This window comes from Rhea pennata, chromosome 13, assembly GCF_028389875.1.
Source record: "Rhea pennata isolate bPtePen1 chromosome 13, bPtePen1.pri, whole genome shotgun sequence".
In the NCBI taxonomy this organism is placed as follows: Eukaryota; Metazoa; Chordata; class Aves; order Rheiformes; family Rheidae; genus Rhea; species Rhea pennata.
The window spans coordinates 9,936,012-9,952,835 of NC_084675.1; the positions used below are offsets into that span (position 1 = coordinate 9,936,012).

General features: G+C 39.1%; 1 protein-coding gene across 1 annotated transcript; it reads left to right on the forward strand.

Moving 5' to 3' along the window:
* The first annotated feature begins 2,668 nt into the window (after positions 1-2,668).
* Positions 2,669-14,081, forward strand: DNAJA2 (DnaJ heat shock protein family (Hsp40) member A2). The gene is made up of 9 exons (XM_062586671.1): positions 2,669-2,843; positions 5,604-5,663; positions 6,660-6,883; positions 8,288-8,368; positions 8,675-8,808; positions 10,376-10,572; positions 12,326-12,470; positions 12,639-12,766; positions 13,288-14,081. Exons 1-9 carry the CDS (start codon positions 2,766-2,768, stop codon positions 13,474-13,476), a joined length of 1,236 nt encoding a protein of 411 aa, XP_062442655.1. The 5' UTR covers positions 2,669-2,765; the 3' UTR covers positions 13,477-14,081.
* The last annotated feature ends 2,743 nt before the right edge of the window (positions 14,082-16,824 follow it).

Below are 16,824 nucleotides of genomic sequence, written 5' to 3' on the forward strand. Positions count from 1 at the left end.
CTGACTTCCCCTCTCCCCCCATCCTCAAAAAAGCAACCTATATATAACACTGGAAACTACTGAAAGAGATTTCTGTGTGATGAACAATTAGCAGAAAATTCAAAGAAACCCTTTTCCCACGTTGCTAACACAACTTCTGCTGGGAGCTCTGAGATCTTTGACAGCAGAGTTTGCAAGCAGGTAAAAAGATTTACAGAAAGAAAAACTCTTTGAGTTACAAAATAAACAAAGTCTCCTGAAAATCCAAATAGTACCCACGACTATTTTCAAGAAAGATTTGTCATGTACCCTTCGGATAGAAAAACACAGTGGAATCCAACTGTCAGAGTAACTTTGCTTTCAAAGATGTAGAACACTATAAGCCCTTCTTCCTACTAACTTGGAAGGAAAATCCCTCTAACAATCCCTCTCCAGCAACAGATTAATACAGTATACAGCCTTTTGAGCTTGCTACAATATTAACTGCTGATGTTCCTCTATTTGCTGGTGTGCACTTTCACTTTGTAATTAAAAACTTTATAGCACTTAAATATTTATTTACAAAAATAAAAAAGACAAGGACATTTGAATAAAGGAGAAAAGAAATACAAAGACTGTTCCTAAACTGCCACATCAGCTTGGGCTCAAATTTGTCTACCTTTCCCACTATCCATCTATCTTTTGGCTCATGTTCCGGCCTGAGTTGCAAGCGAGCCACTCAGCTCACAGGGCAAGTAAGTCTGGACCAAATCATATACTTGGTTAACTTTACCCCTGCAGGCATAGATATGAGTGGCACCCCACTGCTTTGAGCTTGCTCACCTTCTCTGATCTCCAGATGTTTTTAAAACGTAAAACACAGATGAAGAGTATCCTCTGGTATTTTAAATGCTGCTGATACCACTCCTTCTGATTATGTTTAGCACCTAAGATTATATGTCTGATTTATAGGATAAAGAAGTTCTTCCCCACACCCTCATAATTTTTCTTCATACCAGACAACCCACTTGACTGCCTCACTAATATATTGTATGACAGAAAGTCTTCTCTAGTAGCACATCAACCTATAAAGCAACACAATGCAAACAAGCCAGGTAGGCATGCCAGGAAGTTCTTAGAATAGCCAGCAAGTCTGAATTCAGCCTTGACAAAATATAAGATAAATCCAAATAGCACAAGACAAAGGTAAATGAAATAGTACCACAAATGTTAAACCATGTAATTACTGAAGGCAGTAGAGACAGCCTCCAAAAACATTAGACACACACCTTCCATATTTTTTTTTCTTTCTTTCTGCATGTCTATGACCTGGATTAATAAATACAGCCTGTGAGATTGTCTTCTCAATAGCTTTTCTCAATAGCTTTTCTCTTGCTGCCACTTTTTTTCTGCTTACAAAGATGGTCTTTGTTTCCCTTTGAAGTTCCTGACTGCTGACACACCTGCAATACCAGAGGCAGGTGTTACCATGATCCGCCAAGCCTGATTATGCCAGACTGAATAAAAATGATGGAATCTGGGGCTCACTAAACACCAGCTGGGGAAGGAAATAAGAAGCTACTAATAGACTGCATTTCCCAATAAAAATGGGAAATGTGTTAAGAGATTAAAGCCTCTCCTACTAGCCTTCTCTAAGAGGAAGAGGAGCCCATTCAGATAAGCTCCCCTAGAGCAAGGGCCTATTTGAATTTCTACTGCTCAAGTCCATGAATCACTTCCAAGCACCTTTCCTGCCCCCTCCCCCAGGCCAGCTCGCTAACCCACACCCATACCATGTCTTCAACTCTCCCCATGCCTCACTCACCTCCTCCTCCTCCTCCTCCTCCTCAGCAGCACTCTGGAGCCAGCAAGGCAGTTTTGCTGCCCAAACACCACCTGCTGCAGGGTCTAGAGCTTTCCACAGGCTAGCCAGGGCAGGCAGCAGGGAGGCCACACCTGAGGATCTGCTCTCTTGGCCAGGCTGCGAGAGGCAAACCTCTCATTAAATGCAACCAGGCTTTCTATCAGCTGTTGTCTAGCTAGGGCTGCAGGTCCTCTGCACAATTCACATATGCTTTGCTCCAATGAATCAGGATAGGCCTGGTGCCTTTTCTAAGATTGCAGAAGCGGAACAAAACAATTAAAAAAGAACTAGACAGGTAGCAATGCTATTTATAACTGTCAAAGCCTTATCAGTGTGTTCCTGAAGAAAACCTGTATCAGTCCTTGAGGTGTCAGAGGCCAGGTTGGCCTGCCAGCACCCCTTGCTCCTAAAGTTTCAGGGCCATATTCCAAGAGCAGAAAACCACACCAGGCTTCAGGGAAGGGAGCGCACCAGCACCGCCATTTCAGCCTTCAAGATGGCAGGGGGGAAAGCTGGGAACACTGCTCTCAGCTCAATACTGGCTTCTCGCTCGGCGACGCCAGGTCAAGCACAAAGACGCAGGCAGTTCCCGCTCTGCGGGCCGCAGGCGCCGCGCCTCCTTTGTTGCGCGTCTCTGTGGCGGTTACTGGTGGCGGTTACGGGCGGCGGCGCGCGAGCTTCCCCCCACCCCCCGCGAGCCTCCCGCCCCCGCCTCGCGGGCGCCCCCTGCCGCGCCGCGCCGGAACTGGGTCAGGCCGCCGAAGTGGGCCGAGGGGGCGGGGCGCCACCGCCGGAGGGAGGGGCGGGCGCGCGCTCTGCGCGCGTCGCGGCGTGGTGACGCGGGCGTCTGCGCGTGACGTCGCGGCGGCTTTCGTCCTGCTCCCGGTCTCGCCCTCGCCGCCCCTCGGCCTGCTCCGGCCCGCGCCGCCCGCCCGCTGCCGCCATGGCGAACGTGGCCGACACCAAGCTGTACGACATCCTGGGGGTGCCGCCCGGGGCCTCCGACAACGAGCTCAAGAAGGTGCGGGGGAGGGGCGGCAGCGCCCGCGCCCGCGGGGGCCGGCGGCGGGGGGGAGGAGCGGGCGTGGGGGTGGGGGGAGGTGGCGGCGGCCCGGGCCCGCGGGCGCCCGCGGGCGGGCGTGGAGGCGCCGGGCGCGGCGAGCGCTGGCGCCTGGGCCGGCCGGGCCGGGCTAGGCCGCGCCGCGGGGCCGCTGGGGCCTGGCTCGCGGGCAGGCGCCGGCGGAGTGGTGTAGGCCGCGGGCCGGGCCCGGCGCGAGGGGAGCGGCGCTGGGGCCCGGCCGTGCTCCCCGCGCGGCGCCGCTGGGCCCGCGTGGCCTGTGGCGGCCCGTGCCTCTCGCCCCCGCAGCCCCGTGCCCTTCTGCCGCTCCCGCACCGTGTGCGCAGGCGACAGAAGGCTCTTCGGGTGGAAAATGCTGGTGAGGAACCAGTCGCTTCTGTCTGGGGCTATTGTCTGAGCCACTTGTAAGGCTCGTTAAGATTTTGGTTTGCTCATTTATTTGATTTCCTTCTAGGCTGAAAGCACGAGGGTAAGACAAAGAAGCGAGATAAAAACTTGGAGCCCGGTCATCAGTGTAACAACTTATTATCTCTATTTCATTTAATTCTGTAAAGTGTAAAACATGTTTTCTAAAAGGACCTCGTTATCCTTTTTCACTTGTAAATGGTGGTTAACTAGGTAGTTTACTAGCAGTGACCTGCTTCCACTGATGGGTGGTGCTGCTATTAACTACGTTTTACCCATCATGCATGTGGTAGCCTAATTTGTGCAGGCATAGGAAATTGCAGTGTTGAAATAGTGTTAGAGGTGGTAAGCATGCAGTGAAAAGATAGTCCTGAATATTGAACCCAATCAAGTAGGTTTTTTTTTTTGACTTAAGTCTGTTAAAAGTATCTCCTGCAAGAATGAAGAAAGGGCAGCAGCTGCTTTTTTTCCACTGAAATAACCTGTGATGCTCAGTATTACTTACATACCAAGATTGAGGTATTGCAGTAGCAATAGCAAAGCTTCTAACTATCTGCAGCACTGGAATTCATCTGTATCTTGTTGCCACTGAGGTATCACTTGGATGATGTCTTAATATCTCAATCTAATCTTTTAATCTATAGAAAAGCATAGAAGAGAGAAAAAATAGGTGGAAGATAATATTAGTTACAGTACAGTACCAATTTAGATTTTGATTCTGGATCTAACTAATAATGGTAACTTGGTATTAGGCCACAGGCAGTCTTAAGGATTGCTGTAAACTTGTGCTGCTAAATGAAGACATGAGCACTCTCTCTTTTTAAAGATCACTATGCAAGTGATCACTTCCTTGTACCTGATTAGGTAATGTTATAAGAATAGGTTTTCTTTTTTTTTTTTTTCTCCCCAACTTGGTTAGATGCCTTAAAATATGCAAGGAAAATCCATTTTTATTACAGAATATGTATGCTTTTGTAAGGTTATGTGTTCTTACTGATAGTAAGACTTGATTCTGTTCTTTACTCTTCTTTGAGTATTTTAGAATATTATGCTTACAATATCAATGTTCTATTTTTGTTTCATTGGTTGTGCTTTTTCAATGACTTTTTTTTTCCACCCTTGAGTCAATACACAAGTGCTGGTTATTTCATCAGTAAAGAGGAGTAAATGTCCAAAATACAAAAGAGTAATTTTACCTGTTTTAGCACACAATGGAAAGCTGAGATCTCTATATAGCCCTTTTGTAAAGCTCTCTTAAAGCTGTGGTTTTAAGAGCTAGTTTAAATGTTCGGTTGTGCAGGAAAAAAGCTATTTAAAAATTCACTGTAAGAATTGGAACGTTTTAGTTGTTTGCAGTCACATTTGTAGTTTGTTGTAGCTAACAGGCTTTTGGTATGGACAGTACAAAAATCTAGGTTTTTTGTTATGTAATTAAGTTATTAATATCTGTCCTCTGATTGTTATTGTGGGATGCTGGGGTAGAGTGGAGTGTGAGGGGAGAGTTTAGTAGTTTACTCTCAAAAGCTTTCTGCAGGAAAAGCTTTTGACTGTTCATCATAACTAACATAAGAATTTGTTTGATTGCATTTGCTTCAATCTTCCAAATTAGAAGAATGAGTGAAGTAATTGGTAGGGGGGAGATCGTACTGCAAGTCACAAAGTATCAGTTCAAAAAACATTCTGAAAATTCCCTTTTGGAGATTTGGCTGTATTTATTTCTCCTGCTACTTTAGAACAATAGAATTTCATCAAATGCACCAGTATGTGTATTTCCACTTGTGTAATACATGCATTTAGTTTAGAGTAGGATAAAATTTCCTTCATTGATAGGTAAGGAAGAATAAATTGATTGTTTATGGGGATTGACTGACATGGTTGGATGAGAAGCTATGGCAGCCATTTTGTTGTTAGTATTCTGCTGAAATTGAGGTGAGGCACAAATGGGTTGAAACTTAGATTGTTATATTATAGGTTTTTAGTGGTTTATGTAGAGTAAGTAATTTTAATGGAACAGTGTATATTACAATGTAATTTTTCACCTAAGTTAATGGAAATAAGCGGACAGATTTAATTCTAGTTGTTGTGTGGTATGGTTGTGTTTAAGAGTGTGTAAATTGTGCATACGGTAGAATCAGATATTTTTATGTGTAACTTGGATGTGTGAGTGTTTTCTAAACACTCATTTTCTCACTTTGCTTTATTAGGATTTTCTTACTAGAAAGAAGACACTACACTGAGTTTCTCAAAAAAGGACAGATTAATCAAAATTAAAACTAATTCTGTACTTCTTTCAACTAGGCATACAGAAAGCTGGCCAAGGAATACCATCCTGATAAGAATCCAAATGCAGGGGACAAAGTAAGCCATCTTTTTTTAAAACTTCCAAAATTTGCTATTGTAGCAACATCTGAAGGACCAAGTATAGGTGTTGGGGCCCTGCTGTTTCAGGTTGTTCAGAAATAGTAAGTAGTGTGAGATGGAACTCTGCCTTGTTTTCTTCTTCCCAATCTCAAAACCTCCCAATTTACCTCATGACAAAATAAAGCTGTTTCCTGAGACAGACAGGTTGAGAAAGTAATACTGGGGGGGGGGGGGAATATGCCAAGATGATGTCAATTGGCATTTACGTAAGTATTTGAAAAACATAAAGAATTAGTTTTCCAGATCTTTCCAAGAAGTCTGCTGGCATGTAAAGTATGTTGGTACAAAGGTTCTTGAGGGTGAAGCAGACAGCATAACTGCTACAACATAAACCAAATTGCACATGTAGGAAGGCAGAATTAGATACATTGTGTTAAGAGCAACAAGAAATGCTTGTTAATTTGAGCATTGCAATTCACCTGTGTCTCCTTAACAGATCTGAAGTTCTGATGGCTGATTAGATTAGTATAATTTCATAGTCATGTTAATTTGTTTTGTAGACAGACATGTTAATGTGCTTTTTTGTAAGATGCCCGGTTGTTTAGCTACTTTAAGCGCTAACAAGCCTTGCAGTCTTTGCCATTAGTGTACAACATTTATTTTTACCTGTTGACTACTGCAATACTGTGTACTTAACTTTCTTCAAATGGGGCCACGGAGGGACAGAAAATAGTCTTGTGCTAGGCACAGTGAAGAGCAATTCCATGGGATATGTGGAATAATATGTAGGATTTTGTGTGTGTGTTTTTAACGAGGTAACTCAACTAAGGCCAAGTCTGTTTTTAAGTCTTGCATATTTATGAATGGGGGTGGAAAACTGTTCTCTTGTATACATTCTTAATCAAGTGTTGATGTTGGGCAAGAAACAGTAACATAATGTTCCCGTGAAGTTCTAAATTATCATGGGCTTTTTTGACTCTATCCCTCTTCTAGTTCAAAGAAATAAGCTTTGCCTATGAAGTATTGTCAAATCCAGAGAAACGTGAGTTGTATGATAGATATGGAGAACAGGGCCTTCGAGAAGGTAGTGGTGGAAGCAGTGGAATGGACGATATTTTCTCCCACATCTTTGGTGGTGGATTGTTCAATTTCATGGGTGGTCAGAGTAGAAGTCGTAACGGTAGAAGAAGAGGAGAAGATATGATGCATCCACTCAAGTGAGTATCTTAATACTGCAATTTATGTTCACTTTCTAGCTTTGCTGATCACTAGTATCTGACTTACTTGCTATATATTCTTGGTACACTCAGTTGAGAAATTCTGCCGTTTGCACCTGTTTTACAGACCTGTGTTTCGCAAATAACCCAGACAGCACTTAGCTAGAGTTAACTTTCACAATTACCACAATTACAGATTTATCTAATACTTTGTTTACGTGGTTAATAGCCTTAAAAAATTTGGTTTGTCAGCATTGTTTTCCTTAGTTTTACTTCTTAATTATGCTTGGAAGTTTTAATCTGAAATGCATCCAACAGCTAACTGTTTACACATTAGCTGGATTAAGAAAGCAGAGATACTGAAGCTCTGGGAAAAACTTCCTTAGCTGATTTTCATTTGTAGCTTAGTATCAGCTGGAAGTAAGTGCAAACTGCATAATTAACAGAAAAGTGGTGTTTTTTTTTTCTCTCCAAACAAATTACTTGAACATTAGATTTAATGTTTTATAAGTCTCTACTTGGAATTATGGTTGACTTTTTGCCTGCTGAGCATCTCCTTTCTAAATTCTTTACAAGTTTGCCAACCACAGGAAAGGTGTAGCCTAACTTTGCTTAGCAAAATCTGTTTATTTTTTTCATGCTTGCTTAGTTTAGTAGCTAGTATTGTATATTGCATTATTAATTAGCTTTTTATCTTTGTAATTATTTGTAAACACTGATGCTAGGCAACCTTTTCTAGTTCAAAACACGCTGCTTTAAAATATAAAGCCTTTTGTATACAAAATAGGTTTAGAAACTTTTATTACTATTTAAAAGTTATTGGAGTTTGTTGGTGCATTCAAAGGCTTCTAAAAAATTGAGTATAAAGAGGGATAAAGAATTAAGTGAGTGGCCTTGGACATGGCAAAAAAGTACTATTTTTTTTCTCCAGTGGGAAGTCCAAGATACTGTTAAATTTAAATGTTCAGTATGTATTCCTGTGTATGTATGCTATCAATATTGTCAGGATAGTCCAGAAAGATGTTCGTTTCTCACCTGTTTGGCAGAACTGAAAAATCAGAGGCACTGTGTAATAAAACCTAAAACACTGGATCAGCCTGTTTCCTATTAAGAAACACAACCAGTCCTATCTGTTTTTTGCTGATTGAATCTAAAGATTTGATATGAAATTATGTTGAAGATTCCCTCTATAGGAACATGTAGGTATAGTATATTTTTAGTGACTTTGTGAAACCTAAAAGGCTGCTTTAAAGTTGTCTTTGAATAGCAAATTATTTTAGTTTTTCTGTGAAGATCACTTTTTTTTTTTTTTTTTTTTTTAAGTTTGTTGTTGGGAAGTATCTTAATACATGGGGGAAGTAAGTTGTTAAGCGATAACCCAAGAGATAATACTTTATTTTGTAGAGTCTCTCTAGAAGATTTATATAATGGAAAGACAACTAAACTACAACTTAGCAAGAATGTCCTTTGTAGTGCATGTAATGGGTAAGTTTGTTCATATTTTTGAGTTCTCTAGATGCATTGTTGGTATATAGTGAAGTGAAGCATCTCGTATGTCAGATTTTTGTTAGTATTGTTCTCGAACTAGAAATTTTTTCAACTTCAATGATACCGTTGCTGAAACTGGAACTACTTAAGTGCTTTTTTAGTAGAGTGAGGAATGGGGGAAGGAAAGGAGAAGCCTAAATGAAATAGTGGTGCAGTTAGGCATGTCCTACTACTGTTGATATCTTTTTGTCACATGTTTCTGAAAAACTTTGCTTTTTGTGCAACCGGTGCTTTCTATTCTAGGCAGGGTGGAAAGTCTGGAGCTGTTCAGAAATGTAGTGCTTGCCGAGGCAGAGGTGTACGTATCATGATCAGACAGCTGGCTCCTGGAATGGTTCAGCAGATGCAATCTGTATGCTCTGACTGCAATGGAGAAGGTAGGCTAGCTATGCTGTACTCCTACATGCACTTGGTTGGACCTAAATACTTATCTTTAATCTTGAGGATTGCTATGTAGGTTCTGTCATATACTGAATTGCATCTTATCCAGTGAGAGTTTGGATTCCAGCTAGTCAGTTGGGTCTCAATCTGGTTTCAACGTTGAGAAGTCACATTTCCTAGAACAGCAGCAAAATTTACTGTGTTGAATGTATTGAAAGAAAGCCTGGAAGCTTGAACAGGAGGGATTGCTCTTTGGAAACATTTAGACATAAGTACTACTCGTTGCTATTTCTTGTCCATTAAAGTAAAAGCCAGGATTTGGGTTTTTGAGAACTTTGTATTTTTGCAGCCTTCTAATACCTAAGAGCAGGTTTATAGATTTCTGGCTATAACCTAGACTAAAATTGAATTTTAACTTCTAAACACCAAGAAGATGCATTTTGCTGAATTGACTGTTGTCTTTGAATATCTTACTTTCACAGTTTAAATAGGTATTTTCAGCTACATCATAATGTTACACTTTGTTTCACAGAAAAGTTGTGTAAGCTAACAAATGTAATGTCTTAAACCAAATGCTTCTACTGGCAGCACTTATAGCAGTATTGGAAATTAAGTGCTGGAATTGAACAGTGCATTTAACCTAGTATATTTTGGTGGTTCTGCACGAAGGCAATAGCTTACTTGAAAAGTAAAGACCAAATAGAACAGAGAATTGAAGTCATTTTTGGATTATCATCTTGCAATTTGCTGGAAAGGGTAATTGTCTTTCTAAGGACACCTTGCTAAAGAAGGGTGCCTTGCTATAGGCAATGTGAAAAAAATACTCAGTTTGAGTGTAAGTTAAATCCTTTATATGCTAGGAAATGTTGTTTCCTATTTCTGTAGGGAATATTCATATTGCTATTGCATGAAGCTATGATTTCAACTGCTATGTTATCCCTGTAGTGCAAGACATTTGTTTTACTGGCAGCATGCATATGTAGTACTTTATTCTTTTGGTATTGTGCCGGTGTACTGCAGAATGTAATTCTCAAACAGTCCTTTTTTCACTGTTGTTAGCAGAAGTGGAACTAAAGCTCCTGAATGCAGTAGTTTGAAATTTGTATTCAAATTTCTAAGAGAAGGGAGATGCTTTAGTTCAATTTTTAGCTTTACCCTTTTAACTTACTGTCACCCTTCAGCATAACAAAGGACAGAAAAGCAGGATTTTCTGAGTAGTATTCTCTTTGGGTTGGGTGATAAGTGTATCGGAGTCAAATTCAATCCTAAAGAACAATAGAAGCAAGATATGAAGTTTTGTTTTGCTCTAATGCACTCTGGCTTCTCAAAATCCTTGTTAGGACAGCTTAGGAGCTTGTGTGCATCTTCTGGGTTCTGTTTTTTCTTTCCCTTCTCCCAACTACACCAGACTGAGTCTGACTTTCCTCTTCCAAGGAACAAATAAAGCAATGTCTAAATGACTGTTTTGCTTGCATGTATTCTTCAGTATACTTCAAAATCATTTCTTCAGAATTGAGGACAATTATCTGAAAATCTCTGAACTGAAAATTGTCTTGTCTTTAGGTGAAGTAATTAATGAAAAAGACCGCTGTAAAAAGTGTGAAGGGAAGAAGGTGATCAAAGAAGTTAAAATACTTGAAGTTCATGTAGACAAAGGCATGAAACATGGGCAGAGAATTACATTCAGTGGAGAAGCAGATCAGGCTCCAGGTGTGGAACCAGGAGATATCGTTCTCTTACTCCAAGAAAAGGAGAATGAGGTAATACTTTTGAGTTTATATTTTAAATATCTTTTATGCTAGTTTTTAAAGTGATACAGATAGCTGTTCATTTTAAAGTAATTGATATAGTTGCAGCTCTAGGAAAGGCAATGAAATAGCTTTTAATAGATATATAGCAAGTAATTGCTTTTAATTGTAAGCCAAAAAAAAAAAAAAAAAAAAGACTTTGCAAGTCTGCTGCCTGGGCGGATATAGATTCTGACTTCTCAGATAAGCTCAGGGTGACTTGCCTAGATGTAGACAGTTAAGAGCTATTCATAGTGTTAACTTGCATCTGCTTCACTTGTGACATTAACATAAAACACTGCATGTACTTTTTAATGTCTTGTGAGATAGCAGGAAACATGGCATTAGAATTCCCAAATGGTGCTTTTTATCTCTGCTACTGTGGTTTTGGAATTACAACACGGGTATCATGGCCTGCCAGAATGCTAGTGTTACAAATTTATTTAATAAAATGTTTAAAACTGGATTATTTTATACTCACTTGCTAAATCTTATGCTTACTGTGTTCTGGAGTGTATAAACTGCACTTTTGAACTAAATATTACAAGATTTTACGTTAAACTACCGGGTGTGCTGAAGCCTCACTTAGGGCAGAATTGAGCTGATTGCTTCTGTTTACAAAGCCTGGATATCACTGTGATAAAATAAGAAATAGTTTGATTAATTAGGCATTGAAAAAATGTTGAATGGAACAGTGGTGTAAAAAAAAATTGTGACTCAAAGAATAGCATTAAGTTTGAATTTAAATTCTTGTTGCCTAGTAAGGCTGTAGTGTTGTTTGTCTGAAAGTTAGGAACTTTCACAAGCTTTTTGACTTGGTGTTGAGGATTGCTGTTTTGTCAAAATCAATGTTTTTATACCTCCTTACACATTCCTCTGTTCTTTCATATATAATACGGTTGACACAGAGTCATAGTCGATCTTGACTATGACAAGGGAGAGACAATCTACAAATATATGACCCAGTCTGAGATGTGTATGACAGCTGAAATTCCAGATGGCAGATACCATCTCTGTCTTCTAATGAACTACATCTGTTTTTTACAGTATTAGCCATTCTGAAAAATACTGTAGCTGTGTCCTAGTGAGTAAAACTAGACTGACTTTCAGCGTAGCTTTTAATATGCTTAAGATATTCCTCAAGGTGGGAAAAAAAAAAAAAAGCAGGGGAGGGGTAATGTTTTGGAGTTATGCCTCTGGACAAAACTTAAGATTCACAAGTAGAGTAAATCTTAAGTGGGATGGCTTAAGGATCGCTTAAGACAGCTGTGGACTAGTTGATTAAAACCTTGCTCTATAGATAGAACAAGCTGAAGCTTGCTCTACTATTTAAAGCACTGAGAAGCAAGAGGTGTTTCTGTACTCGGGGGCAGGGGGAAGTAGTGTCAAACTGACTTGAGTTTTGTTTATAGGTTTCTTGTGTGGAAGGTCTTGAGGTTCGGAGAGCACTGCTGCTGTACAGGGCTTTTTTCCTAATTTGAACCTTGCATCATAGTATATGCTGTGGTTTGCCTTATCTCAGGTGGAATTTCAATACAGGGCAAACTTTCCAAGCATGTTTTGTGGGTTAGAGGAAGCAGATTTACTTTGTACAAAGGCTGTTGGCTAGCTCTAACATGGAGAAGCTTAAGAATAAATAATAATGAATTGCCAGAATTCACTAAATAATGAGTCTTGCAAAAACATGGCTGTAGTACTAGAAAAGATACTTATTTCTTATTTGTAGGTGTTCCAGCGGGATGGGAATGACTTGCATATGACGCACAAGATAGGGCTTGTTGAAGCACTGTGTGGATTTCAGTTCACATTTAAGCACCTTGATGGACGTCAGATTGTGGTTAAATATCCTCCTGGAAAAGTAATTGAACCAGGTAAGTTTGATCTGATAATGACTCCTCTGACTATGCTTTTGTGGTTATTGAACACTTAATCCGATTCTCACTCTGTTACCTGAACCCAGGCTGGAGAAATTGAGACTGGCGTAGGGTAAGATTTGTTCTGAAGCAGGTCTTTCCAGCTTGCTTCTTTTTGAATTACAGGCTGTGTTCGTGTAGTCAGAGGTGAAGGAATGCCACAGTATCGCAATCCTTTTGAGAAGGGGGATCTCTACATTAAATTTGATGTTCAGTTTCCTGAAAATAACTGGATTAGCCCAGAAAAGCTTTCAGTAAGTACTCTTTCAAGTGCAGTATTCTTATTTGCTAGTGTAGAAAATGCTTGTGTTGTACTCACATGCTTGCTTTCCAATATTTAAATTTAGATGCAAGTACAATTACGTTGTTCTTTTAACATTGTAACAAGGGAACGTGTAACTTGAAAATACTTGCTGGAATGTACATATCTGGAACATCCCTTTAAAAGCAGTGCAGATGTTTAAGAGCAGGAGGAATAATCTGCTTGCAATAACTGCTACCATGTAGTAAGTTTTCAGAGCATGACTGTATTTACCGATTGTACTTCAGGCAATGGTATGTGGAGCTGTTAGTTTTTTTTTAATGACATCTTCCAGTCAATACAGATACTTGGGATACTTCTGAATGAGTGTGCACTTCATGGTTTACATCAGCTTAAAGAGTTATAAACTCAATCTGCTGTGAGAAGGCTTGAAGTTGCAGGAAACTATTGTTGCAGGTCACTGTATTTAGTAGTTGTAGATGCTGTACTGAATGTACTTCTGTTCTGGGGCAGGAACTTGAAGATCTTCTGCCAGCTAGACCAGAATTTCCCAATGTAATTGGTGATACAGAAGAGGTAGATCTTCAGGAATTTGATACCACTCGTGGTTCAGGTGGTGGCCAGAGACGTGAAGCTTATAATGATAGTTCTGATGAAGAAAGCAGCCATCATGGACCTGGGGTACAGTGTGCCCATCAGTAAATATTTGTCTAAAAAGTTGCACAAGGATTTTCTTTCAATTTTTGCCTGACTTGTTTTCAACAATCCAACTGGATTGTATAAGTAATCCAGATGAACCAATGGACATCTATTGCTGTATGTGTAACTTTTAAATTGGTCTATAGTATCTACAGAGTGTAATTTAAACTAACCACAAAGCTTACATCTTCATTTTGACTGTGTAGCAGAATAAAGCACTTGAAAGGAAGACAAGACTCCTTTTCACATGGGTTTTAAGTTTGTCCTCGTATCTGTGCTTGATTTTTACCAGTTTTGTGTAGATTTTAAGTTTCATATTTTAAATTCAAATTCTACATTGTAAAGTTTGTGTACAATTTGTCCTGAGGCTTGGTATTTGGCTGCACCTGCATAAGCTGCTACAAGTAGAATAAAGAATTTCATAGCCTGTATCTATCATCTGGATGCATGGTAAATGGGCTTTTGCACATAATGGGTTTAGAGCTGACTGGGAACAATGGAAGACTAAATTAGAAGTGGTTGTAAGTTTTGGTTTTTTTTTCTTTTTTTTTTCTACCATCTTGTGAACGGTTTCTGAAATTAAATAAAAGCAGTTGGTGTATAATATATTTCTTTTGCCTTGTAACTTTTACTTTTCTAGGTGTTTTAATTACTACTGTGCACCAAGTGATTGTATGTAGGGGTAGACATTATATAAACATAGGGAAGCTGAAGCTGCTTTTTAAGAGCAGGTCGTGGATAGATAAAGAATTTGGTGTGCTGCATGCAAAGTAGTCTTTTCTTGAAATGAGATATAATAGGCATGGGGAAGACTGCAGCCATGTTCCTTTTATACAAAGAAAATACTAGGATATATGAGTGTTGTCAGAAGGTAATCAAAATCTTCCACTCAGAAAACAATGTTGTCTTTTAATCTTTGATGAAAATCACAGCCTGGTTTAGCCTGACTTCCTAGAAACCACTTTCATTTTTAAATTACATCTTTGCAAAAGTGAACGTGATGCTTGGCAATTTGTGGTTGCATTACTTTATCAAGGAAAATGCTAATCACTTTACAAAGTGTGTGGGTTTCTTTTGTTGTTGTTTGTTTGGTTTTTTTGCTTGGAAACAGAGTAGTTTTTATTAGTATTTATTTTCAGTAATTTGCATGTTTTTATCTTTGCCTAATAAGATCTTAGGCTTTCCACTGTAGTCCTGTTACCTTACAAATTAAAAGCCTAAAAAAAAGTATCACAACTAAGCAAAATCTAAACCTTACATGATGGAGTACAGTTACTTGTCTAAGAGTTTTGTTATTTCTCATTAGAGTGATGAGAAACTGCATGAACTATATAGTCAATCAGCTGCTGCTTCATAGTGTTGCACCTCCTACCATAGAGGAGAGGAAATTAGAAGAAGCCTCTACTTTTCCTTACAAACCTGAAGTATGTAATTTTAACAGTAGCTTAGATGCTGACACTGTTTACAGGTTAGAGGGACAAGTTTCAAGGGTCTCTGCATACTTAGGTGACACTGGCATTTCAGATTATCACTGAGCATTCTCCTGTTGGAATCCAAAGCTGAAGCAAGAATAAATATTGTTTCACTTATTTCAATTGTGAATTTTTTTTACTTGGCGTTTTCATCTAGTGACTCTTGTTTTTGTTTAGTAAATCGTTGCTTTTCATGAAGCTACAGTTGTATACTGATCCTTCTGGTTCATTTTTGCCAAGAAGTCAGTTGTCTTAACTTACAATGCATAAACATTAACACCCTTGTCTTCTGCTGTAGGAGAATTTTAGGTAGTAGTTGAAGGACTTGCTACTCTGGAGAAAAAAAAAAGAGTATACAGTCCAGACTTCTATCTTGTGACTTTGAAATTGCATTTTTCTTGGGGTTGAGATGGGGGCTCACAGTAATTCTTTGGATAACATGCTCATGTGAATGGGGAAGTTGATCACTCTACGTAGTGTGAATTACCCGAGTTCTGTTTTGGTCCTGAGATTCTTAGTTTAGGCTCCCTAAGGCAGCATCTGTCAGAGTGAGTTGTTCAGAGTTGCTTTTTTTATATCCTGATTTACTAAGAGGTACCCCTTGAAAAAGTTGCAGTGTAGAAAAAAAGAATTCATGCAAATCCATGAACTGCATTGTTTTGCTTTAAATATTTAACTAGCAAGCAATATACTACTAAAGCTATTAATGCTTTATCAGTATACTACTAAAGTTCTTATTGTATCTATTTTTGACTAGGCCAATACAACTCTTCTAGGAATAATCAAACTTCCAAGTATTCTTAGCAATAAATTGCTACAACTTAAGCACTTTAAGTCAGAGGAGGTATTTAGGGTAGGCATGTTCTTTATTTACATTTGGAGACAAAAAAAAAAAAAAAAAAAGCTTTCACCAGAACTAAATTAGAGCCATTTACGTTTAAATGCCTTTTAAAAAAGAAGTTATATTGCCCTTGAAGCTGAAAGGGAAGACAAAACACGTCTTGTTTTAAGACATACAGTGCTAGAATTGACTTGAAGTTGACTTACAGAAAGCCTGTAAGAAAATGTGCTCCAATCAAGATGTTTACAATAATTTCCCCCCCCCCATATGGTACTGATAATGTTGGTTTTTTGTTTCTTTTGGTTTTTAAGCATAAAAAATAAAGCATTGTTCTTTTGGAAATAGGTCTGTAGAAAAGTTGTATTAATGGAAGAAGAAGAGATTATTGGTGTTAGAAATAAATAATCATGCAAGGATATTAAATATCAATTTGATATACAGTGATTCCTATTGTTAACTGCTTTCACAAGCCTACAAACTTTAGTCTAACCTTAGGCTGATGCAAGTACAGAGTTAAAACAATGAAGGTAAGGGGGGACATCTTAATTGTATACCTCTTTCATCAAATTTAAAAGAAATACTTAGGCTTCTAGCTTAATAGTAATTCATAAGAATAACTTCAGTTGTTTGAAGAGTCCTTGGGTTTTATTACAATTAGATAGTGTATCTTGTGAGCTTGCCTTTTGTGTCTGATACTAGAAACACTTTCCCAGCTGTGAGATTACTCTTGTGACAAAAAGACAGTTAAAACTCAAAATACAAAAAAAATCTCCTATTGTTTAGTTGAGGCTACTGTAGTTGCCCTCCCTAAGCTGTAGCAAGACCTATAAAGGTGTTCCTCAGTCTTTCAAAGCACTCTACTAATCACGTAAGAGCTAAGAACATGTTTATTGTGCTCTCACGTCAGTTTAAGGAGATATGTATTTATTTGAGCTACACTATTACTCGGCGCTAAGTGTTTATACATAGTGAACATAATTACGGCCTGAAGTGTACTATGAACTTCTCCATTAGATGCTTATTCCTGCATTTTCTGGT